A 22,259-nucleotide genomic window follows, 5' to 3' on the forward strand; every position below is an offset into this window, starting at 1 on the left:
GCAGAGAGTCCGATGCGGGACTCGATCCCAGGACCCTGGGATCATGACCTGAGCTGAAGGCAGATGCTCAACCATCTGAGCCACCCAGGCGCCCTGGGTTTGATTATTATTGTTTATCTCATTAAGCTGGTCAAGAATTAAATGAAGCAATATATGCTTACTAATAGTTCCTGACCCACTCAAAAAATATTTTCTTCCCTTTAAAATTTCTGAGCTCAGAGTAATAAGGTTATAAATGACAGGATTGCAAACTGGCCTACTTCAGCCTTCCCAACCCATAATTCCAGTAGTGAACCTAAGCACCATTTACACTTATGTTTCTATAGGAATAAGCAGAATTCTGGTTTCGGTTGTATTACGCTGCTTATTTACTCTTCTCTACAGTTATTTTTAAAAACAAAAGATATAAACTAAACGAACAGGTTATATTTGTAGGTAGATGCTAGGATTGCAGGTGGATTTTGAGAGCTCCAAAGATGGCTTTTAATTTTTCAAGGTCAATTTCTCAATGTGAAACATCAAGTAGGGTGCTTGTTAAATGTTTTCTGATGAGAACCATGTACAAGAAACCATGTGCTATCTCTCTCTTTCTCTATTTTTTCGTATTTATTTGAGGGGCGCCTGGGTGGCTCAGTCGTTGGGCGTCTGCCTTCGGCTCAGGTCATGGTCTCAGGGTCCTGGGATCGAGCCCCGCATCGGGCTCCCTGCTCCGCAGGAAGCCTGCTTCTCCCTCTCCCACTCCCCTTGCTTGTGTTCCCTCTCTCGCTGTGTCTCTGTCAAATAAATGAAATCTTTAAAAAAAAAAAAGATTTATTTATTTGAGAGCGAGAGAGAACGAGCATGCAAGCACACGAGTAGGGGGAGGCGCCGAGGGAGAGAACCTTGAAGCAGACTCCCTGCTGAGCGCCAAGCCCCACATGGGGCTCCATCCATGACCCAGGAGATCATGACCTGAGCCAAAATCAGGAGTCAGTCGCTCAACCTACTGAGCCACCTAGGCGCCACTTTCTCTTATTTTTAAGTAGGCTCCATGCCTAACGTGGAGCCCAACACAGGGCTTGAACTCAGGACCCTGAGATTAAGACCTGAGCTAAGATTAAGAGTCAGATGCTTAACCGACTGAGCCACGAAGGCGCCCCTGTGCTATCTGTTTTAATATAGCATGACACTGCACCTTTTTTACAACAAAGGTAAATCAATTTATTAAATATATCATACAAATTAAAAATAAATATAAAAGTAAATCTACGTAAGCAAAATACTATGTATTTAAAAGATTTATTTATTTTGGAGATAGAACACATGCACATGCACTCAGGGGGGAGAGGGACAGGAGAACCTCAAGCAGGTTCCATGCCCAGTATGCAACCCCATGTGGGGCTTGATCTCACAACCCTGAGATCATGACCTGAGCTGAAATCAGGAGTCAGATGCTTAACCAACAGAGCCATCCATTAATGAATTAAAATTCATTAATAGCTGACCATTTCCTGACTCCTTAATATATATCAAGCACTGGAATAAACACTCTACAAGTATTAACTCACTTTCACACAAGTCTGTAAGAGAGGTTCTCATATAAAAGGTGAGGATATGCAGGCACAAAATGATTGTCATTTGCAAGATTATTCACCAGTAAACGGCAGAGCCAGGATTTTCACCCAGGAAGTCTCATCCAAATTAACTTTAAAAAGTAAAGTAGCAAACCACATAAATCAATCAGGTTTTGTCTCAGGTACACAGATATATACAATGACATATTCACAGGGGTGTGTGTATGTACGTGTACATACATGATTTTATAGAATAGTCTCAAAAAGAACAGTAGATGGAGATATATATCAGTAAGTTAAAATGTTTAGTTTGATTTAGATTCATGAACAATTAAGAGAAAGTTGCCTACACAATGCAGTAAGAATTTATCTTTCATAGTTACCTTTTGAAGAAGAAAACTGGAGGCTGTTTATTGCACTTCTGATATCACCAGAACATCCTTGACAGAGCAACTCTAGAGAACTTTTATCAGGGATAATAATATTTCCTCCATTCTAAAATGAAAAATATTAAAGTTTAAAAAACTAGTTTCTAAAACCAAAAAAACACTCCCCCATTCTCTCAACTAAATGAAAAAGTACATTAGAATCTTTTAAAGATGCTAAAAAGCTTCCATGTTAAACGCCAATCTGCTCAGGAAAGTCAATGATTTATCATAGCTTAAGATAAATTCAAAAGTATAAAATAATTTTACTTATTTACTTGGACTGTTATATTTTGAAGTTCTCTTACTATAATATATATCCATACATATATACGAATTATTACTCCCTTGTCAGTTCAAGTATAAGACCAGAAAAATTTATCTATCCCTCTCCACCTTAAGAAACTCCTAATGGTTTACTGACAACATGACTTAAGTTGAATCCAGGTCATGATCTCAGGGTCCTGGGACTGAGTCCTGCAGTGGGCTCCATGCTCAGTGGGAGTCTGCTTGAGATTCTCTCCCTCTGCCCCTCCCCCTGCTTGTGCACACATGCACCCGTTCTCTAATAAATAAATATATCTTTAAAAAAGATATATATATTTCTGTAGAAGGAAAATTCCCTCCAAAGTGTCTCTAACAATTACTAATTTTTTTTTTTTTTTAAGATTTTATTTATTTGACAGAGAGAGACACAGCGAGAGAGGGAACACAAGCAGGGGGAGTGGGAGAGGGAGAAGCAGGCTTCCCGCCTAGCAGGGAGCCCAATGTGGGGCTCGATCCCAGGACTCTGGGATCATGACCTGAGCCGAAGGCAGACACTTAACAACTGAGCCACCCAGGCGCCCCTAATTTAATTTTTTCTACCAATGGTATGTGAGAGTGCCCATTTTTTCTTTATCTTTGGCAATCTTATTGATCTCTTAAAACTTTTGCAAACTGATACATGAAAAATGGTGTCTGGTTTATTTATTTAATTTATTTATTTTTAAAGATTTTATTTATTTTTTGACAGAGCAAGACAGTGAGAGAGGGAACACAAGCAGGGGGAGTGGGGGAGGGAGAAGCAGGCTTCCCGCCGAGCAGGGACCCCAATGTGCGGCTCGATCCCAGGACCCTGGGATCAACACCTGAGCCGAAGCAGATGCTTAATGACTGAGCCACCCACGCGCCCCATGGTGTCTGGTTTAAGTATTAATTTTCTTTGATTCCTAGTAGGGCCAAACACCTCTCATGTTTATAGCCATTTGTATTACTCTGTGTATTGGCTTCTCTGTTCTTAGAATTTTTATTGATTTATTTTTTTAAAGATTTTATTTATTTATTTTTGCGAGAGAGAGAGCGAGCGAGCGAGAAAGCACAAGAGGGATGAGGGGCAGAGGGATAAGCACACTCCCTGCTGAGCAGGGATCCCAAGGTGAAGCTCGGTCCTGGGACTCCAGGATCATGAACTCAGGCAAAGGCAGACACTTAACCAACCGAGCCACCCAGGCACCCGTTTTTAGCCTTTTTAGGTAGGCACATTTTTATATATTCATGTGTTAATACTTTGTTACATAACTTGCAAATATTTTCTTCCATTCTCATGCTTGTGTTTTAACTTAGCTTACCATGCCTTCTATCATTTCCTAAGCTTTTCATTTTTTTGAAGTAAATCCAATGTTTTTAGGGCTTTTGTTTCTTACTTAGGAATACTTTCCTTCAAACCAAAGTCAGTACTTTTTCTTAATACTATTCTCATTTTGGGGCACCTGGGTGGCTCAGTAGATTAAGGATCTGCCTTCCGCTCAGGTCATGATTTCCAGGTCCTGGGATGGAGCCCCAGGTCAGGCTTCCTGCTCAGCAGAGAGTACGCTTTTCCCTCTCTTCCCCTCTGTCCCTCCCTACTGCTCATTCTCTCTCTCAAATAAATAAATAAAATCTTCAAAAAAAAAATACTATTGTCATTTTGGTTTTTGCAATAAGATCTTTAATCTACCTAGAAATTATTATTATTTTTCTAAAGATTATTTATTTTAGGGAGAGAGAGTGCATGCGCAAAGGGAGAGGGGGCAGAGGGCAAGATTCTCAAGCACTGAGCGCACAGCCCAATGCAGGGCTCATCTAAGGACCCTGAGATCATGACCTGAGCCAAAATCAAGTCAGAGGCTTAACTAACTGAGCCACCTAGGCGCCCCTAGAAATTATTTTTGTGCATAGTATAAAGATGCAACCTTATGTTTTTCCATATGGATATCCAATTGTGCAAATACCATTTATTAATAGTCTCCTCTTTCCCCAGTGATGTAAAATACTATTTCCATTATACAGAAAATTGCCATTTACACATACTGATCTATTTCTGTGCTGTCTTACTGAATCCTTCCTTTTGTCTGTTACTGTGTCAATAGTACACAGCTTGTAATATTTATAGTTTTACATTATGTTCCAATACATAGATAGCAAGTCTCTCTTCATTATTCTTTTACAAAATTTTCTTGCTCATATCTGTGAATTTTCTCTTCCAAATAAACTTCATTTTTATTGTGAATACATTTCTTTAATTTAAAATTGTTTCAAGAAGAGTATTTGTTTTTGAAAAATTCTAGTTTGAATTACTTGCCAAAAAGGAAATGTAATTTTTTTTTTAAAGATTTCATCCATTTATTTGAAAGAGAGATAGTGTAAGAGAGAGAGCATGAGTGGGGGGAGGGGCAGAGGGAGAAGCAGACTCTTCATTGAACAGGGAGCCTGACGCAGGGCTTGATCCCAGGACCCTAAAATCATGACCTGAGCTGAAGGCAGACGCTTAACGGACTGAACCACCCAGGTGCCCCAGGAAATGTAATTTGAAATTATGATCCTTGGTAGCTGAAGGAAATACCATGGATGTTAATCACTTTGAACACACAAATGTGGTTGAAATGTGCGATCACACTTTACATACTTAATGATATTAAAAAGAATAAAGATCTTTTTTTCTTGTAAAAACAGAAAAACATCTATTTAAACTCAAAAAAGCCCAAACCTAAGATACTCACCATTCTTTCTTTCAACTAGATCACTTAAGATGTCAACACTCTTTCTTAAATCATTAACTGAGCTACAGAATGCCAGAGATTAAAATGTTTTGATCTTCCTCTACCATCATTATCATCCTTGGAGACCCCAGACAGTATCTCAACATTTGATCTTATAAAAGCTTGAAAGACTTGAATAGTGTGCTGGTTGTTGCTCCTGTGATGTAACAGTATCAACAATAATATCAAAAGTATACTAGTTCTAGGGGCACCTGGCTGACTCAGTCAGTAGAGCATTTGACTCTTGATCTTCGGGTTGTAAGTTCGAGCCCCGTGGCGGGTGTAGAGGTTATTTAAATATTAAAAAATCTTAAAAAAAAGAAAAATACTAGTTCTAACATTCTTGCAGGTCCATTAGTTAAGGTACAGCATGTTAATTTGGTAACAAAAAAGTCACAGTATCTCTTTTTACTATTCCAACACAACTTGCTAAAGTGAATGCCATTTGCAATTTAACTACTTAGTCTTAAAAAAAAAATTTGAGTTAATGTGTTAAGGTGCTATGATATTATTTTTATTAATGCTCAATGTTTGTTTAATAAATATTTAAAAGCTGTACTTTGTAGTTATGCTCCTGGTACAGAACGTAGTCTGTTTCTTTTTTTTAAAGACATTAAAAAAAAAAATCACAAGTAATCCTACTATCCAGAACCAATCACACTCAGCATTTTTATGTACTTTCTTCTAGTACGTACAGGTTCAAGTATATATGTGCATTCTGCTGTTACTGAAAATTGTTTTTTTTTAGCACAGTGAAATGGAGTGAGAATGAAACTGCAAACCTATCTGATACTTAATAGTTGTGGGATATTATGCAAGTTATTTCCCCCCAAAAGCTGTTTCCTTATCTGTAAAATAGGGATTATTTACCAATTTTGTATGGTTGTGGTGAGATTTAATAAGATCAGGTATGTAGGGGCGCCTGGGTGGCTCAGTCAGTTGAGCGTCTGCCTTCAGCTCGGGTCGTGATCCCGGGGTCCTGGGATCGAGCCCCGCGTCCAGGCTCCCTGCTCAGCAGGACGCCTGCTTCTCCCGCTCCCACTTCCCCTGCTTGTGTTCCCTCTCTTGCTGTGTCTCTCTGTCAGATAAATAAATAAAATCTAAAAAAAAAAAAAAAGATCAGGTATGTAAAAATACTTTGCATAGTGCCTGCCATATATCAAGGGCTAAAGATAGAATTTCTATTGTTAGCATTGTTAACTTCATTTTTTTATTTAAAGTAATCTCTACACAGAATGAGGTCACAGCCCTGAGATAAAAGTTCCACACTCTTCCAAATGAGCCAGCCAGGCGCCCCTGCATCTTGTTATTTATAACTTGACATTAAATTGTATTTCCTCATGTCACTAAATATTCTCAAAACACTAATCAATTACATGATACCTCACCATAATAACTGCTCCCTCTATTACTGGATTCAGTTTCTTTCTAATTTTTCACTATTAATAGTTTTTATTTATTCCACTAAGTGCTCTACATAATTTTGTTTAATCCTCAAAGCAAACTCTTGCTTGGAGATTTCCCTCAGTTACTATGATCCAAGTGATGCAAAAAAAAAACCAAACCCTTACATTTCATGCAAGATCTAGTTGGTCTGTAGCAGTAGGGCCTCCTAGAATCATGCTGCTGGGAGAAGTTCCATCAATTTATTTTAACATTATGTTGATTTGAAAGATAGAAAAAAAAAAAGATGTATTAAAAATGACCGCTGGGGGGTGCCTGGGTGACTCAGTCGTTAAGCGTCTGCCTTCGGCTCAGGTCATGATCCCAGAGTCCTGGGATCGAGCCCCGCATCGGGCTCCCTGCTCACTGGGAAGCCTGCTTCTCCTTCTTCCACTCCCCCTGCTTGTGTTCCTGCTCTCGCTATCTCTCTCTGTCAAATAAATAAATAAAATCTTTAAAAAAAAAAAATGACAGCTGGGACGCCTGGGTGGCTCAGTCAGTTATGCGTCTGCCTTCGGCTCAGGTCATGATCCCAGGGTGCTGGGACTGAATCCCTCATCGGGCTCCTTGCTCAGTGGGGAGCCTGCTTCTCCCTCTGCCTGCCTCTGTCTCTCTGACAAATAAATAAGTAAAATCTTTGAAAAAAAAAATGACAGCTGTTTTATAAGAATATTAATATACGTAACACTACTGAACTGTACACTTAAAAATGGCTAAGATGGTATAGTTGATAATACTGTATAACTACTTGAAAGCTGCTGAGTAGATCTTAAATATTCTCACCACAAAAAAGAAATGGTAATTACATGAAGTGATGGAGGTGTTGTATAATACTATAGCGGTGATCATTCTGCAATACGTAAGTATATCAAATCAATGTGCTGTACATCTTCAACTTACTAAACTTAAATAATATTATATGTCAAGTGTATCTTCATAACGTCAAAAAATAAATGGTTAAGATAGTAAATTTTGGTGTTTTTTACAATAAACATACTATTAAATTAAAAAAAAAATTGACAACAGGACAAAAGTAGAGTTGGACTGTTGATGACTAATGTACCTAGATGCCAGGAAACAGTTTCTTGATAACAGACACAATTTATATCACTAAGCCAAGCAAAGGGAAATTTACTTCAATGTGAAAGAGAAAGCTAGGTTTAATAGAGAAAGGTTAGGGATTTTTTTTTTTTTTTTTAAGATTTTATTTATTTGACAGAGAGAGACATAGCGAGAGAGGGAACACAAGCAGGGGGAGTGGGAAAGGGAGAAGCAGGCTTCCCGCCGAGCAGGGAGCCCGATGCGGGGCTCGATCCCAGGACCCTGGGATCATGACGTGAGGCGAAGGCAGACACTTAACGACTGAGCCACCCAGGCGCCCCAAGGTTAGGGATTTTTAAGATCAGTATTTCCTGCCTTTTCTAGAATGATAGGCCTGACAAATGTGAACAAATATTTTAATTCTAAAAAGTGAAATAATATGTTTCTAACTCCAAGTGTGGCTTTCTAAAATTACAATGTAAGATTCAAATTAATCAGTTCTTAAGAGACTTACCTTGTTAGCTTCCATTGTCACTATTCGATTAAGAAATTTCATCATAATTGTTGGTGCCACAGGGTTAAAACTGTTAAAAGTTTTATAAAGAAAGATAGTGTTTAGATGATCAACTTATAAATATAACATGTATGTGAGCATTACAAGCAGAAATTTCATTCTTACCTAATGTTTGCTATAGCACACTCTTCCTGAATTTCTTTGGGAAACAGTAACCTTTGATTATTATCTCCACTGAGACTGTCAGAAATTATAAATATTAGAGGACATCGACCAGTGTGCACATATTTCCTAGAATAGAGTATAGCAATGTTGAAATATAAGCTATTGCCATTTTATTCAAAGTTTGAGAAAACTTCACTGAAACTCACCTGAGAATTTCATGTAAAGTATGAGAATTTCGATAAAACTGGTTAGGTAAATCCTATTGAAAAATGATAAATATTATTGTTTTATTATTGTATAAATTTATACAAGATTCATATTTACCATATTAGGGAAAAAACGTTACCTATTCAATGTATTGCAACTAAAACTTTTACAGAAATTAAGGAAAACGTGAAAAAGTAGATGTCCAAACAATAAAATCTATCAATGGGAAACCCAATTTTCAATCAAATTTCTTATGATTACTACTAGTCACAGTATTGTCACTAAGACATAATTTTCCGAATTATTTCTTTTGCTTTTCTATACTGAAGGCATTAAAATTTTAAATTTCATTAACCTATAGCTACTCTATTCAAGTTTACTGAAAAAGACCTGAGGTTTCTGCTATCACCGAGCTTTTACATTACATTTTATCACTATTAATACTATGGAGAGAGTTAATGGCACTATCAATAAGATATATCTTGCAATTATTTACTCAATAGTTACACCAGGATCTCAAAATTTGTCCATACTTCAACCAGAATTATCCTCTTATCAGTTCTTAGTTCATCTCCAAGCATTTGTAGTTTGTTATACTTTGTTGCTCTTAGTAGAAACTCTTTAAAAACTGCTATCTGAGACTGGTAGGGAAATACATGGAAACTGGATTCTGAAAGAAAACATATTTAACACTTTTACTTTCAACATATTATATATATATCAAAATTACACATACATATATAACACACACATACACGTTACTGAATATATTTGCATATACCTGAAGGAGCTTACAACATTGTAGATTTTTCTATTTAGGCAAAACTGTACAAATTTTTTTTTCAAGATTTTATTTATTTACTTATTAGAGAGCGAGCAAGAGAGAAACAGCATGAGAGGGGAGAGGGTCAGAGGGAGAAGTAGGCTCCCCGCCAAGCCAGCAGCCCGATGTGGGACTCGATCCCAGGACTCCGGGATCACGACCCAAGCCGAAGGTAGTCGCTTAACCAACCGAGCCACCCAGGCGCCCAAAAACTGCACAAATTTAAAATAGGATACTCATTTCAAAAGATAAGAGTCATCATGGATCACAGTGAATTTTCTGTAACAATGAATGTTAATATGGAATTAACTGACTTTAGAACACAGCTGTCAATGTAATAGTTACACAACTGGTAAAAACATTTATATCTTTTTTTTTTTTTTAAAGACTTTATTTATTTGACAGAGAGACAGCAAGAGAGGGAACACAAGCAGGGGGAGTGGGAGAGGGAGAAGCAGGCTTCCCGCCGAGCAGGGAACCCGATGCAGGGCTCGATCCCAGGACCCTGGGATCAAGACCTGAGCCGAAGGCAGACGCTTAACGACTGAGCCACCCAGGCGCCTCAAACATTTATATCTTTGCCTCTACAATGAAAATACTCCAAATGAGTTGTGTTGATGATGAATCAATTAGTCAGACTTAATCCTCAAAGAATCCCATTCTCCTCTACTAGAAGCAAGCTTCCCCTCTTCTCCTGAAAATACTTTTCTGAAACTGGGAAGTATGAAAGAAAATGGTCTCATATAGTTTAATCTGATTGCTACTCTCATTTTGTGAAGCTTTTGATAGTGGGCAGATGCCAATCTAGCATAGGGGTGACAACATATATTTTCTCACAAAAACATATACCCAAAAGGATCTTAGGCATCTCAAGAATATAGATGGGGAATTCATTTCAAACCTCCTTTAAACATACATAGACCTTAGGGGCGCCTGGGTGGCTCAGTTGTTAAGCGTCTGCCTTCGGCTCAGGTCATGATCCCAGGGTCCTGGGATCGAGCCCCGCGTCGGGCTCCCTGCTCTGCGGGAAGCCTGTTTCTCCCTCTCCCACTCCCCCTGCTTGTGTTCCCTCTCTCGCTGTGTCTCTCTCTGTCAAATAAATAAATAAAATCTTAAAAAAAAAAAACAAAAAACAACATAGACTTTTCCCACTATTTCCACTACCTTCATAGCAAATCTTACCAGGATTAAGTATCTCCTTGAAATCATCTTTTTGGAAGTCTGGTAAAATTGGATTAATCCACTCTTGTACTTGAATACCATGCTCCTTTGATAGTATTTTTATAGTTGTTGTTTTTCCACATCCAGGAGGACCTGTTATTAATAAAATAGACCCACCCTAAAACCAAATACAAACATTAATCAAAAATCAAAATCACTGCTAGAATATTATGTTTGAATTTTCTTTCAAATATAAATTACTTCTATAAATATTTATTAAATATCTGGTATAAGCTGACTAAATTTTACACTGATGTTAGCTGGATTATACCATCTTTAGATAAAAGAGAATAATCTTATTTCCTAAACTTTAAGCATAACTTCTGATAGTTCTTCAATTCTTACATTATGTCCCTCCCAAGGACTACTTAGTAGTCAAATTAAAACAACTAAACTTCAGCTAGATTAAGGAGGTAATGTCTGAAACAAGTATTTTTAGAGGTTACCTGAACTCAAAATTCAATCTTAATACAGACCTCTTTGGATTATATGCTTTAATATTAAACAAGTATAATATTCTTATGGGAAGATGGTAGTTAGGATATCAGAATCTTTAAGAAATGTGTAATAAGAAACATATTTTCCAGAGACAGAACTCCAAAGAGAGACTAGAGGTGGCAGGTCACAATAATTATCTCCTCGTATAATAAATCTGATAAAAAAAGTTAAAGCTTAATAAAAAAGTTAAAGCTAAAAAAAAGTATCAGGGGAAGATGATTTCCTACATTCCCTGGTGGGCTATAATCCTTGCTCAACTGTTTACCTTTGCTCATATAAATAAGGGCCTTCTACGTGGCCCCAGAAGACAACCAGTCTCACTTTTTAAAATGTATGAGTGCATGAGTTATAGTGGTATCAGCCATGACTTTAATGATTCAATAATATATATTAAATATGGTGTCTCTGAACAAAAACAAATAGAAAACAAGGTTATATACTGATGAGTTGACGTAAATGTGACCAGAGGAAGACAGTTTTGCAGGAATCTAACCCCTTATTTCTCTTAGGAACTATGACTCATTATTTGCTTATTGTTTCTAGTAACTTTACAGGACATACCTAATGTAAATAATGAGAACTGACTACTTCCAAGCAGATTACTTTTAAAAAAAGAAAAGGAAGATCAAGCATGGGCACCCATGTATGTTTCTTATACAACAGAATCAAGTGTCTTGTTTTTTGACACAGTGAGTAGAGCTACATAGCAAAAGTTTTGCTTCCAATAAGAAAAGTGGGAGATAGTCTATCAGAACACTAAAACATGAAGACTTCTGTTAATATTCCCATCATTTACATTATAATAGTTTTCTTTTTTTTAAATTGAAGTATAAATGGCATATAGCATCCTAATAGTTTCATATGTACATATTTTTTCGATTCTATATTTTTATGTCATTAAAATATTCTAAGTCTAGTTATCATCTGTCACCATACAAAGTTACTACAATATTATTGACCATATCCCCTATGCTGTACATTTCCATCACAGTATAACAGTTTTACCATATTTTGAAGATGTTGCCCTGAAAAATTAAAGTCAGTGTAAATTTTAAGTACTTACGATAAATTTAAGAAAAAATAATTTTAGCTTGCCCATAGAAAAATCTACAAGTTATCAAATTTTTTTTTTTTAAAGATTTTATTTATTTGAGAGAGAGAGACACAGTGAGAGAGGAAACACAAGCAGGGGGAGTGGGAGAGGGAGAAGCAGGCTTCCCGCTGAGCAGGGAGCCCGATGCGGGGCTCGATCCCAGGACCCTGGGACCATGACCTGAGCCGAAGGCAGACGCTTAACGATTGAGCCACCCAGGCACCCCTCAAAAATAGTTTTGAATAAAAATGTCTTATAATTACTGTTATCATTGAACTTTTGTATAATAAAGAATATTATGATTGGTGAGAATCTAACTTCTTAGAGGGAAGAAGCTTTTATTTTCTTAAAGATTTTATGTATTTGTCCAAGAGAGAGGAGAGAGTGCACACAAGCAAGGGGAGCAGCAGGAAGAGGGAGAAGCCAACTCCCCGCTGAGCGAGAAGCCTGATGCAGGACTCAATCCCAGGAACGCTGATCTCACAACCCCTAACCAACTGAGCCACCCAGGCGTCCCAATAAATAAAATCTTAAAAAAAAAAAATCATCACCATTTCACAATTTTAACAAAATAACTGATTCAGGCAAGGACTGAAAATGGACACTAAAGCACTTATGTGAAAGACTGCTGGGGAACTGGACATTTAACATTGTGAAATTATCTCTATGCCCATAGATTATGTTGCAGTTGCAAGGGAAAATTTCTGACTATTATTGGGGCGCCTGGGTGGCTCAGTCAGTTGTGTCTGCCTTTGGCTGAGGTCATGATCCTAGGGTCCTGGGATTAAGCTCCTAGTTGGTGGGTTCCCTACTCAGCAGGGAGTTTGCTTCTCCCTCTCCCTGCCCCCAACTCATGCTCTCTAATAAATGAAAAGAATCTTAAAAAAAAAGATTTTTGACTATTATTTCCTTAACTTCGTGATCAAACGTAACATGAAAGACAGCAGAAGAACCAAACATATTTTCTGATATGGTGTAATATAAAACATACACCATGACCTAGAAAGTATTTTTTTTTTAAAGATTTTATTTATTTATTTGGGAGAGAGAGACACAGCAAGAGAGGGAACACAAGCAGGGGGAGTGGGAGAGGGAGAAGCAGGCTTCCTGCAGAGCAGGGAGCCCGACACGGGGCTCAATCCCAGGACACTGAGATCATGACCTGAGCCAAAGGCAGATGCTTAACAACTGAGCCACCCAGGCGCCCCGACCTAAAAAGTATTCTTACAAAAATGTTGAACTTGAGTCTAATCAAACCCTTGATTCAAATTTCCAGGCCACAGGAAATGCAAGGTAGAAGAACAAGTTAGTCATCACGAAGAGGAAACAACCTGACAAATCCAGAATGTGAGAGTTCTACATGTCACCTGGCCTGGCCTCTTCAGTAAGTCAATGTCTTAGAGAAAAAAAGAGGGTAAAAGAGAATCATTCTAGATTTTAATAGACCTAAGAGGTGTAAGAATCAAATGCAACATGTAGTCCTTTATTAGATCCTGGTTGTAACAAATCCACCATAAATGACATTTTGCAGACAAATAGAGAAATGTGAATATGAAACGAGCATTAGATAAAATTAAGGAATTAATTTTGTGGGGCGCCTGGGTAGCTCAGTCGTTAAGCATCTGCCTTCGGCTCAGGTCATGACCCCAGGGTCCTGGGATCGAGCCCCACATCGGGCTCCCTGCTCCACGGGAAGCTTGCTTCTCCCTCTCCCACTCCCCCTGCTTGTGTTCCCTCTCTCGCTGTGTCTCTCTCCGTCAAATAAATAAATAAATAAAATCTTTAAAAAAAAAAAAGGAATTAATTTTTTTAGACAGAATAATGGTATACATAATCAGGAAAAATGCTTTATTTAAAAAAAAAGAGGCATACTGATGTTTCCAGAAGTCTGACTAAAATGTCACATATTCATAATTGAATATTTAAGAGTGAAAATGATGGTTATATAATAGGCATAAGAGTATTCATTTATTATTCTACTTTCCTTTATGTTTGGAGAATCTCAAAGTTTAAAAAGAGAAAGAATATTCTAGCTTGGAGGTTAAAAGTAATTACAGAAGTAGGAAGTGAAACAAAAAACATCTGCCTTAAAATGAATGATGACTGTTTTAGGCTGTATTTAGTACAAAAACTAATATGTAATTTGCCTGCTTGCTTCAGCATGAGATAATCTGATGTGCTAAATATACTAGAACCCTAACTGGTTTATTACGCTTTATGATGATGATGAGACATAAATGGGGAAAAGAAGTACAAGTAAAGGAGAAAACTCAAAATCTCTGAGTCTTTTAGTGAAGTTTGTAGTAGTAAATCAGAGACTTTTTTATTGTAGGTGATCTGGACTTAACAGAGTCATCATAAAAGTTTAACTTCTGGGTGCCTGGGTGGCTCAGTCGATTAAACATGTGACTTCGGCTCAGGTCATGATCCCAGAGTCCTGGGATCAATCCCCACACAGGCTCCCTGCTCCGTGGGGAGGCTGCTTCTCCCTCTCCCTCTGCCTGCCGCTCCCCCTGCTTGTGAGTACTTTCTCTTTCTCTGTCAAATAAATAAATAAATCTTTTAAAAAAGTTTAACTTCTTACAACCAACTGTAAATCAGAGAAACATTTGATGTTACATATTTTAAAACACATTTCTTACTGAATTACCTGTTTTGGTTGCCCTTCTAAGACTTTAGCTTTTAACCAGGTTTCAACTTCTTCAATTTTCTTTTTATGCACAGCAAGTTCATGCTAAAAATTTCAAGTTTAAGATAAAACATTTTAACTCAAGAATTTTTGGTATAGCAGCACACATTAATCTAAATTAAGCACTTTTAATGAAAAAACTAGCAAACAACATGATACAAGAATTAAAAAGTCTTTGCTATTACACTTCATTTTTTATATTGAAAAATTCCGTTCTTAAAACTGACACCATTGTATGAGAATTTGGGGCAGGTTTGGAATTACATAATTTTTTAAAATCCTGAAATACATTTTGGGAAGGGAATAAACAGAGAGAGATATTACACTTAAGAAAAAAATAAAATTCTATATTGGGATTAAATTAAATCTATGACAAATAACCAATGGTACAATTTCAGAATAACTTGAGAAATGCTGAGTCATGGAACATAAAAAAACTAGGAATTACTGTTTTTTTTGAATCATTCAGAAAAATATTTTATGAGTAATAATCTGAAAATATACATTCCTCTCCTTCTGGAAGTTAAATTATGTGCACCTGTTTGCATCCTTTTTAGTACCTGAGTTTCTGGCTTGTATTTATCCACCCATGGTTCATTTTCAGACAGATACTCTTTTGAATTTTCTAGACCATAAATCTTTTCTGAGGAAGATGGCTCTTCTCTTTTTCTAGCTAGAAATCTGCTACTTTCTAATCTGGAAGGCACATTTTTCCTTCTGTGACTTGAGTTATTCACACCTAATGATGTGGCAGTAATAGAGATGCCTGTAGTCTCTGAAAAATCATCAAATGATGGGTCTACCCAGTCTGTTACCTGAAAAAAAAGAAAGCATGTAAATATTACATTATCTACATCTGTTCCCCATATAAGTAAATTACTCTACAAAAAAAATATATATATTCACATATCTGCAACATTTTAAATCAAAACCTCACAAATTAGTTCTTTAAATAAAGCTGGCACTATATGTATGATTTACTTCATAGTAGGTACATATGCATACTTGTCCACTTAACCAGGGTAATGACAAATGCCATATAAAGGAATATAGAATACAAACTTAATTCTTTTTACTAATTATAATCTTCCTAGTACAGAATAGGCTGATTCTTCTTAAGCTCATTTGTAGGTCTGAAACACAAATATTAAAATTATGTGTCAAAAAAGAAGCAAAACAAAGAAATAAAATCTTATTTTAACCATATATAACCATAAGAGTAAACCTTCTGCCTTGACCAGGTTAATACATTCACAAACTAAGAACCATTGCATATATCCAAATAATCCCTATCAGCTTTAGGACTCTGAGAAGATAGAGCCTAATAATCCTGATGCTACGAATAATTTGTAATTATGACTTGATTTTATTTCTCTTCAGCCCACTAAAGCAAATAGTACTTTCATAAAAGGGAGGCAGGATTTCCAGGGAGGATGATTTGTTTCCCAGATTTGTCTAAGAAAACAGAACTGGGATAATAGAGTAGCAAAATCAGTGAGTTCTACTTCATGTTCTTCTGGTCTACAGAAACTGCTGATCTCTCCACATTTCCCTTCATCATTACCCTTTCTTTAGAATCCTTTGTAAGGATACACAGAGAAAGATGATGAATTAAGCAGTTTGAACCTAAAAATACTTGGAAGTATTAAAAAGGTTTTTTTAGTAACTAAAATTTTTAAGATGAATTTTCTTAATATTCCTACAGTATAAATCTAGAAAAACCTAGCTTAGTATGTGACTTTTGAATTCCTTGGCTAGCTAGTAAGGTGGAACCAAGATTATATTTTCCTTGAAGAATACTCAGCCATAGTTGTGAACCATTTATTAGACAATGCTAAGGAAAAGCAAGTTGGGGAGTAGAACTATTTCAGGAATGAAAGTCACACTTCACTCCCCCTTTAAAGACAGAAGATAGGAATATTATCAGTGAGTAAAGAAATGAAGACCTATGGAAAAAAATTTCAGTCATAGCCAAATAATTCATTTCCTCTTCTTCAAAAGACTGTCTATAGTACTACAATTTTGGCTCTTTGCTTCTAATTTTAAGAGTTTAGGGGGACCTGGTTTGCTCAGTCCGTTAAGCATCTGCTTTCAGCTCAGGTTGTGATCCCAGGGTCCTGGGATTGAGCCCCACCTCCGGCTCCCTGCTCAGCGGCGAGCCTACTTCTCCCTCTCTCTCTGCTCCTCCCCTCAGCTCCTGCTTGCTCTCTCTCTCTCTTTCTCAAATAAATAAATAAAATATAAAAAAACAAACAAGGGGGGCACCTGGGTGGCTCTCAGTTGAGCTCCGACTCTTGGTTTTGGCTCAGGTTGTGATCTCAGGGTCATGAGATTGAGCCCCGAGTTGGCTCCACGCTCAGCACAGAGCCTGTTTAAGACTCCCTCTCCTTCTGTGCCGCACCCCCCCCCGGCTTGCATAAGCTCTCTCTCTCAAAAAAAAATTTAAAAAAATAAATCTTTTAAAAAAAAGAGAATATGTAAAAATACCATGTTATAGTAAAACTTTTGATAGCAAATCTGATCTTGCCATTCTGATCTGTAAGTTACTTATACATTTTATAGTTTTATTTCTTACATAAATGTGGACTCCTATTTACTGGGAAAATGAGAAACAGCAAAGTTTAATTTACTTAAGATCAGACAAAAATAAGACCCACCAGTAGGAAAATAACATCCCAGCAAATGAGCATGATACACACTGACCCCCATCCTACTCTACCACTAGCCTTGCTGAGAACTGGCACACGAAAACATATGATTTTTAAGAGGCAGGGCTTGTGGTTAAGCTTTATTTTTATTCATCTGTTTTTTATTTTTATTTATTTATTTTTTAAAGATTTTATTTATTTATTTGAGAGAGAGAGAATGAGAGACAGAGAGCATGAGAGGAAGGAGGGTCAGAGGGAGAAGCAGACTCCCTGCCAAGCAGGGAGCCCGATGCAGGACTCGATCCCGGGACTCCAGGATCATGACCTGAGCTGAAGGCAGTCGCTTAACCAACTGAGCCACCCAGGCGCCCCTATTCATCTGTTTTTTAAAGATTTTATTTATTTATTTATTTGAAAGAGAGAGAGAGAGAGAGACAGTGAGGAGAGGGACAGAGTGGGAGGGAGAGAAAGGGAGAGAATCCCAAACAGACACCGCACTGAATGCGGAATCTGCCACAGAGCTCAATCCCATAACCCTGAGATCATGACCTGAGCCAAAACCAAGAGTCAGATGCTCATCAACTGAACCACTGGCGCCCCTTATTGCTACACTTTAACGCTAACTATGACTCATATGCTTCTCTTTCTTCTATTGATCTTTTACTCCAGAGTTTTCAGCCTTTCTTTGTGACTGGAATTGCAAACACCTTTTTAAAAATTAAGGTTGTGCTTTTAGTCATTTCACGACTTATTATTACAATTTTTAGATCACCAATTACAACAGACACTGGACATTGTTACTTTGATGGCAATAACAAGTCATTAAGAACATACACAAAAATTACCATTCTTTTTTGGGCAATTATTACATGGCCATTTTAGTGTATCATACCTTTGTGGAAGATACCTTTGGTCTAAGAAAAGTTTTTGACATTATAAACTTTAATAGTTCCCATCCGTAGTATACAACCTGTAGTACATTAAAGTATAATTCACCTAAGGAAACAAAAGAAAAAAATGTCAAGTTAGGAAAAACTATAAAATAGATGTAATATAAACTGATATAATCCACAGTATGATAAAGGCTCAAGAACTAATGAGATCATATAGTAAACATAAAGAAGTCAAAATGCTAAAATAAAGTTTACTTTTAATCACTATAACTGTGTCAATCCACATGTGGTGGTATAACAGTCTTTCATACGGACTCAAGAACGTATTAGAGAAAACAGAAAAAACACCTATTCGACATTCTGTAAGAAAATCAGACAATTCTATTTGTGCAGCTTTTATGCTGAAAGTTAAAATTTCCCTCATTTTAAATCACAGTTCCAGGGTTTTTTCCCGCAAAATTTCAAAAAAACTCACCATGTAACAAATTCAGACTTTCACTTACTTTGGAAAAAAACTTTAAATCTAACTGTATATTTCTTTGTAACTCTTTTCCTTACTTGAACATATTAGGAAATTTGGGGGCAACCCTCTTTTCCGACTTCAATAACTCTCCAATGTTTACATAAACTAGTGAATTCACCAGTTTGAAGTGAGCTCGAAGCAATGCTTTTTAAGGTCCGCAAACTTGTAAACTGGAAGGTGTATTGGACTTTTAAGGTTTGGATGCACATACGGTATATAACATGCAAAAGCCTCCATACACGAAAAAATAAATTGTACACACACACACACACACAAACTATTCACATTAAATAGATTTTTGCTTTGGAGATTCAAAGAGATACATGGGTGGAAAAAACACTTATTGACTAAATATAGTTGGCAGGTCGAAATAAAAGACGCAGACTTTTTACGGTTAGGACTGCAGTCGCTCTTCAGAAACAAGACTGACAATTACCTCCTTTAAAAAAGAAGATAACTGTCCCGGATGATGTCAGGTTCCTGAAATGAGACGTCAGAGGTAGAAAAGACCTTCAAGAATACTTCTAGCCTACCCACCACCCGCCCTCACACACTGCACTGGGATACTAAGCCCAGACATTCGTCCAAAGTAATGCTACCAATCAGCGCAGAGCCGAGAGGAGCTCGCATGTCCCGACTCCAGGCCAGAATTTTGCACCCCCACCCTCTATCCCCAAATGGGATGGGCAGGTCGGGAGGAGGAGCGAAGAGAGCTCGGGGAGGCGTTAAGGCAGAGATGGGTTCACGTCTCTAGAACATACACAGACCAAAGCCGCAGCCGCGGCGGCCTTACTTTCCGGGAGCTTCATCCCCTCGTGGGCGGAGAAAAGCGAAGGAGCCAGGCTCTGCTCCAGCAGAAAGGCAACCACCCGGCCCTACCCGGGCTCAGCGCCGAGCCTCTCGGAGGTCCCGCCTCCCGGGGACTTTCTAGGCCGGTCGGCGCTTCGGCGACACCGGCAGAAGGGCGGCCGCCAACGGCGCCAGTGGCTTAGGTATCTACCGCATTGCCTGACCCGAAGCGCGGACCCGACCTGTGCCCCTGCCTTGGACTCTTGCGCTGCAAGCGTGCTATAGAAGGCCAGGTAACCACTGTTCAGTGACTAGGCGGTGGAGACGGCCCGCGAGCGCCGCACAAGGCCTCCAAGCCCCCGGGGCCACTGGCGCTTGCCGCAGCTCGCCGCTTCCGGCTCCTCCCTGTTGTGCGTAAAGCGCGTGGGCCTGGACGCCCGGAGCCAGCGCGGTGAGGACCATGTTGCTTCCGAACATCCTGCTCACCGGTCAGGCGCGCGGCGGGGAGGCGCTGGGCGGCGGGATAGTCCGAGGGCGCGGAGTGCCGTGGGGCGTCGGGCGCCTGAAGGGGTGCCGTACGGTGTTCTGTTTCGAGGCTAGTGGAGGGCCGCGCGGCGTGGCAGTTGTCGGGGCCTCGAGACCGGTTCCTCCGACCGTTGCGGGAGGCGGGGTAGGGGGCGGGGAATGTTGGTTTTGTTGCCCCGAGGCCGCTCGGGGAGAGAGGGAGAACTGTTCAGGTCCCCTTTCTGGCAAACTGCCGAATCTTTCGGAATCTGGTTTTTGTTTGTAAAATTCTGTTAATTTCTTATTTAGCAGGGTTGTCTGTAGAATTTTAGCGAGATAATGTAATTTACTATCTGACCCTTAGTAGGTCTTTTAATGCTGGACGCCTTGTCCTTAGGCCTTCATGGGCTGTATTTCATTTTCCTTTGTATCTGACAATCACATTTGGGTAAAAGGGTTCGAATATTTATAAGGTAGGGTAATTAACTTGCCGTGTACGTTTGTTGAATTAGCATCAGAAGCTTTTTTACTGTAAAATTCCCGGGGTGATAGCCGTCTTTCATAGTGGTTAAATTTTTTCCATAAGTAATTTCTTAATTTTTTTTAAAGATTCTATTTATTTATTTGACAGAGAGAGAGGGAACATAAGCGCAAGGAGTGGGAGAGGGAGAAGCAGGCTCCCCGCTGAGCAGGGAGCCCGATGTGGGTCTCGATCCCAGGATCCTGGGATCATGACCTGAGCCGAAGGCAGACTTTTAACGACTGAGCCACCCAGGCGCCCCAGTAATTTCTTAACTTTTTAAAAATTAAAGCAAACAAATGATGGTAATTTGAGATGGCTAGTGTTACTCTGGGAGTATCTGTTATGGTGGCAGGCAGTCTGCGAATTGGTATCAGAATCCCCCAAGCCCCACTCCTGACAGATCAAATACACTTGGTGAGATTCTGTTATGCAACAGGCTTTGAGTAGTTTTTGATTAGGTTATAGTGTATATTAATTCACAGAAAATTGCTAATTAGGACATTTTTCATTTCAGTTGTTGAAAACTTTAAAAGGGGTAGATAGGTGGCTAAAGTCTAACAAGTATCTGTGACTTGTCTTACAGGTACACCAGGGGTTGGAAAAACCACGCTAGGCAAAGAACTTGCATCAAGATCAGGACTGAAATACATTAATGTGGGTGATTTAGCTCGAGAAGGTAAGGGATACACTGGCGTTGGTTTTAAAAAAAGAGAGTAGGTAATGGAATGTTAGTACTATACTTGTGAGAGGGTACAGAAAGCAGAGACAGAGTGCCATTAAGGAATTTATGCTCTGTTGGAAACCGGTAGAAAGAAAACGTAATATGTATGTAGTACTATGTCTTGGTTGTTTTGACCATTCTACCCCATCCTGCCCCACTTTGTTGGCCAGTAGTTCTTCTGAATGGTAATAGTTGGGAAGGCTTCCATGAAGAGATGGGACTTGGGGAGAATGTTTTTGAGATGGGCAAACACATAAAGGTTTGGATGGTACCAAGCATATTTGTGGAGATGGTGAGTATAGATCTCACTGGAAGGACAGATTATTTTGAACTCAGTCAGTAGGACATGACTTGTTCTATGGTTTCTTCTTAGCTTCGTTTGATAGTTCATGCCTGCGCACAACTGCACATTATTCTAAAGTGATAAATGTTTTTATTTTACCTTGTGTTCTCCCAGTCTTTTATGACTCCCTTATTTGTGTCTTCATTTTTTTATTCTGTAATGATTTGTACAGGATAGAAATTCAATAAATTTAAAGGGAACTTTTAAGTGTGCCTCTTTAAATTAAGAAAATACAACATTTAACAATTTTAAATGTATTTTCAAAAACTTAACAGTATTTAAAATTTTTGAAGTTCCTGACAGTTGCTACTAAAGTAACTATTTCAGATTTGATCTAATGTACATATTTTTTTCAAATGATCTAAAGTCTGATCAACGGATATCATGGAGTCTGGCAAGATGGCTTCTCCCAAGAGCATGCCGAAAGATGCACAGATGATGGCACAAATCCTGAAGGATATGGGGATTACAGAATATGAGCCAAGAGTTATAAATCAGATGTTGGAGTTTGCCTTCCGATATGTGACCACAATTCTAGATGATGCAAAAATTTATTCAAGCCATGCTAAGAAAGCCACTGTTGA

The 22,259-nt window shown here is 38.4% G+C and overlaps 1 protein-coding gene and 1 non-coding gene across 6 annotated transcripts in view; one reads left to right on the plus strand and one right to left on the minus strand.

The window, feature by feature from the left end:
• RAD17 (RAD17 checkpoint clamp loader component) overlaps nucleotides 1–20,215 on the minus strand; it is a 34,419-nt gene extending 14,204 nt beyond the window's left edge. The window contains exons 1-11 of one of the 5 annotated variants that reach the window (XM_081826785.1): nucleotides 20,071–20,207; nucleotides 19,232–19,275; nucleotides 18,272–18,375; nucleotides 15,292–15,546; nucleotides 14,693–14,776; nucleotides 10,413–10,569; nucleotides 8,941–9,077; nucleotides 8,407–8,459; nucleotides 8,201–8,326; nucleotides 8,036–8,105; nucleotides 1,937–2,048 (exon numbers count right to left, since the gene is read on the minus strand). In XM_081826785.1, coding sequence (XP_081682911.1) covers nucleotides 1,937–2,048; nucleotides 8,036–8,105; nucleotides 8,201–8,326; nucleotides 8,407–8,459; nucleotides 8,941–9,077; nucleotides 10,413–10,569; nucleotides 14,693–14,776; nucleotides 15,292–15,546; nucleotides 18,272–18,313 — 1,036 coding nt within the window. In that variant the 5' untranslated portion in view covers nucleotides 18,314–18,375; nucleotides 19,232–19,275; nucleotides 20,071–20,207. Of the gene's footprint in view, nucleotides 1–1,936; nucleotides 2,049–8,035; nucleotides 8,106–8,200; nucleotides 8,327–8,406; nucleotides 8,460–8,940; nucleotides 9,078–10,412; nucleotides 10,570–14,692; nucleotides 14,777–15,291; nucleotides 15,547–18,271; nucleotides 18,376–19,231; nucleotides 19,276–19,588; nucleotides 19,890–20,070 lie in introns of those variants that run through there. The other 4 variants (XM_081826784.1, XM_081826786.1, XM_081826787.1 and 1 more) reach the window with 4 other exon arrangements.
• Nucleotides 19,979–22,151, plus strand: LOC102739394 (uncharacterized). Its single transcript, XR_014147147.1, has 3 exons — nucleotides 19,979–20,072; nucleotides 21,195–21,287; nucleotides 22,043–22,151. It is a non-coding gene; the product is annotated as an uncharacterized LOC102739394 (transcript).
• The last annotated feature ends 108 nt before the right edge of the window (nucleotides 22,152–22,259 follow it).

This window comes from Leptonychotes weddellii, chromosome 7, assembly GCF_054177405.1.
Source record: "Leptonychotes weddellii isolate Sample4059 chromosome 7, ASM5417740v2, whole genome shotgun sequence".
Classification (NCBI taxonomy): Eukaryota; Metazoa; Chordata; class Mammalia; order Carnivora; family Phocidae; genus Leptonychotes; species Leptonychotes weddellii.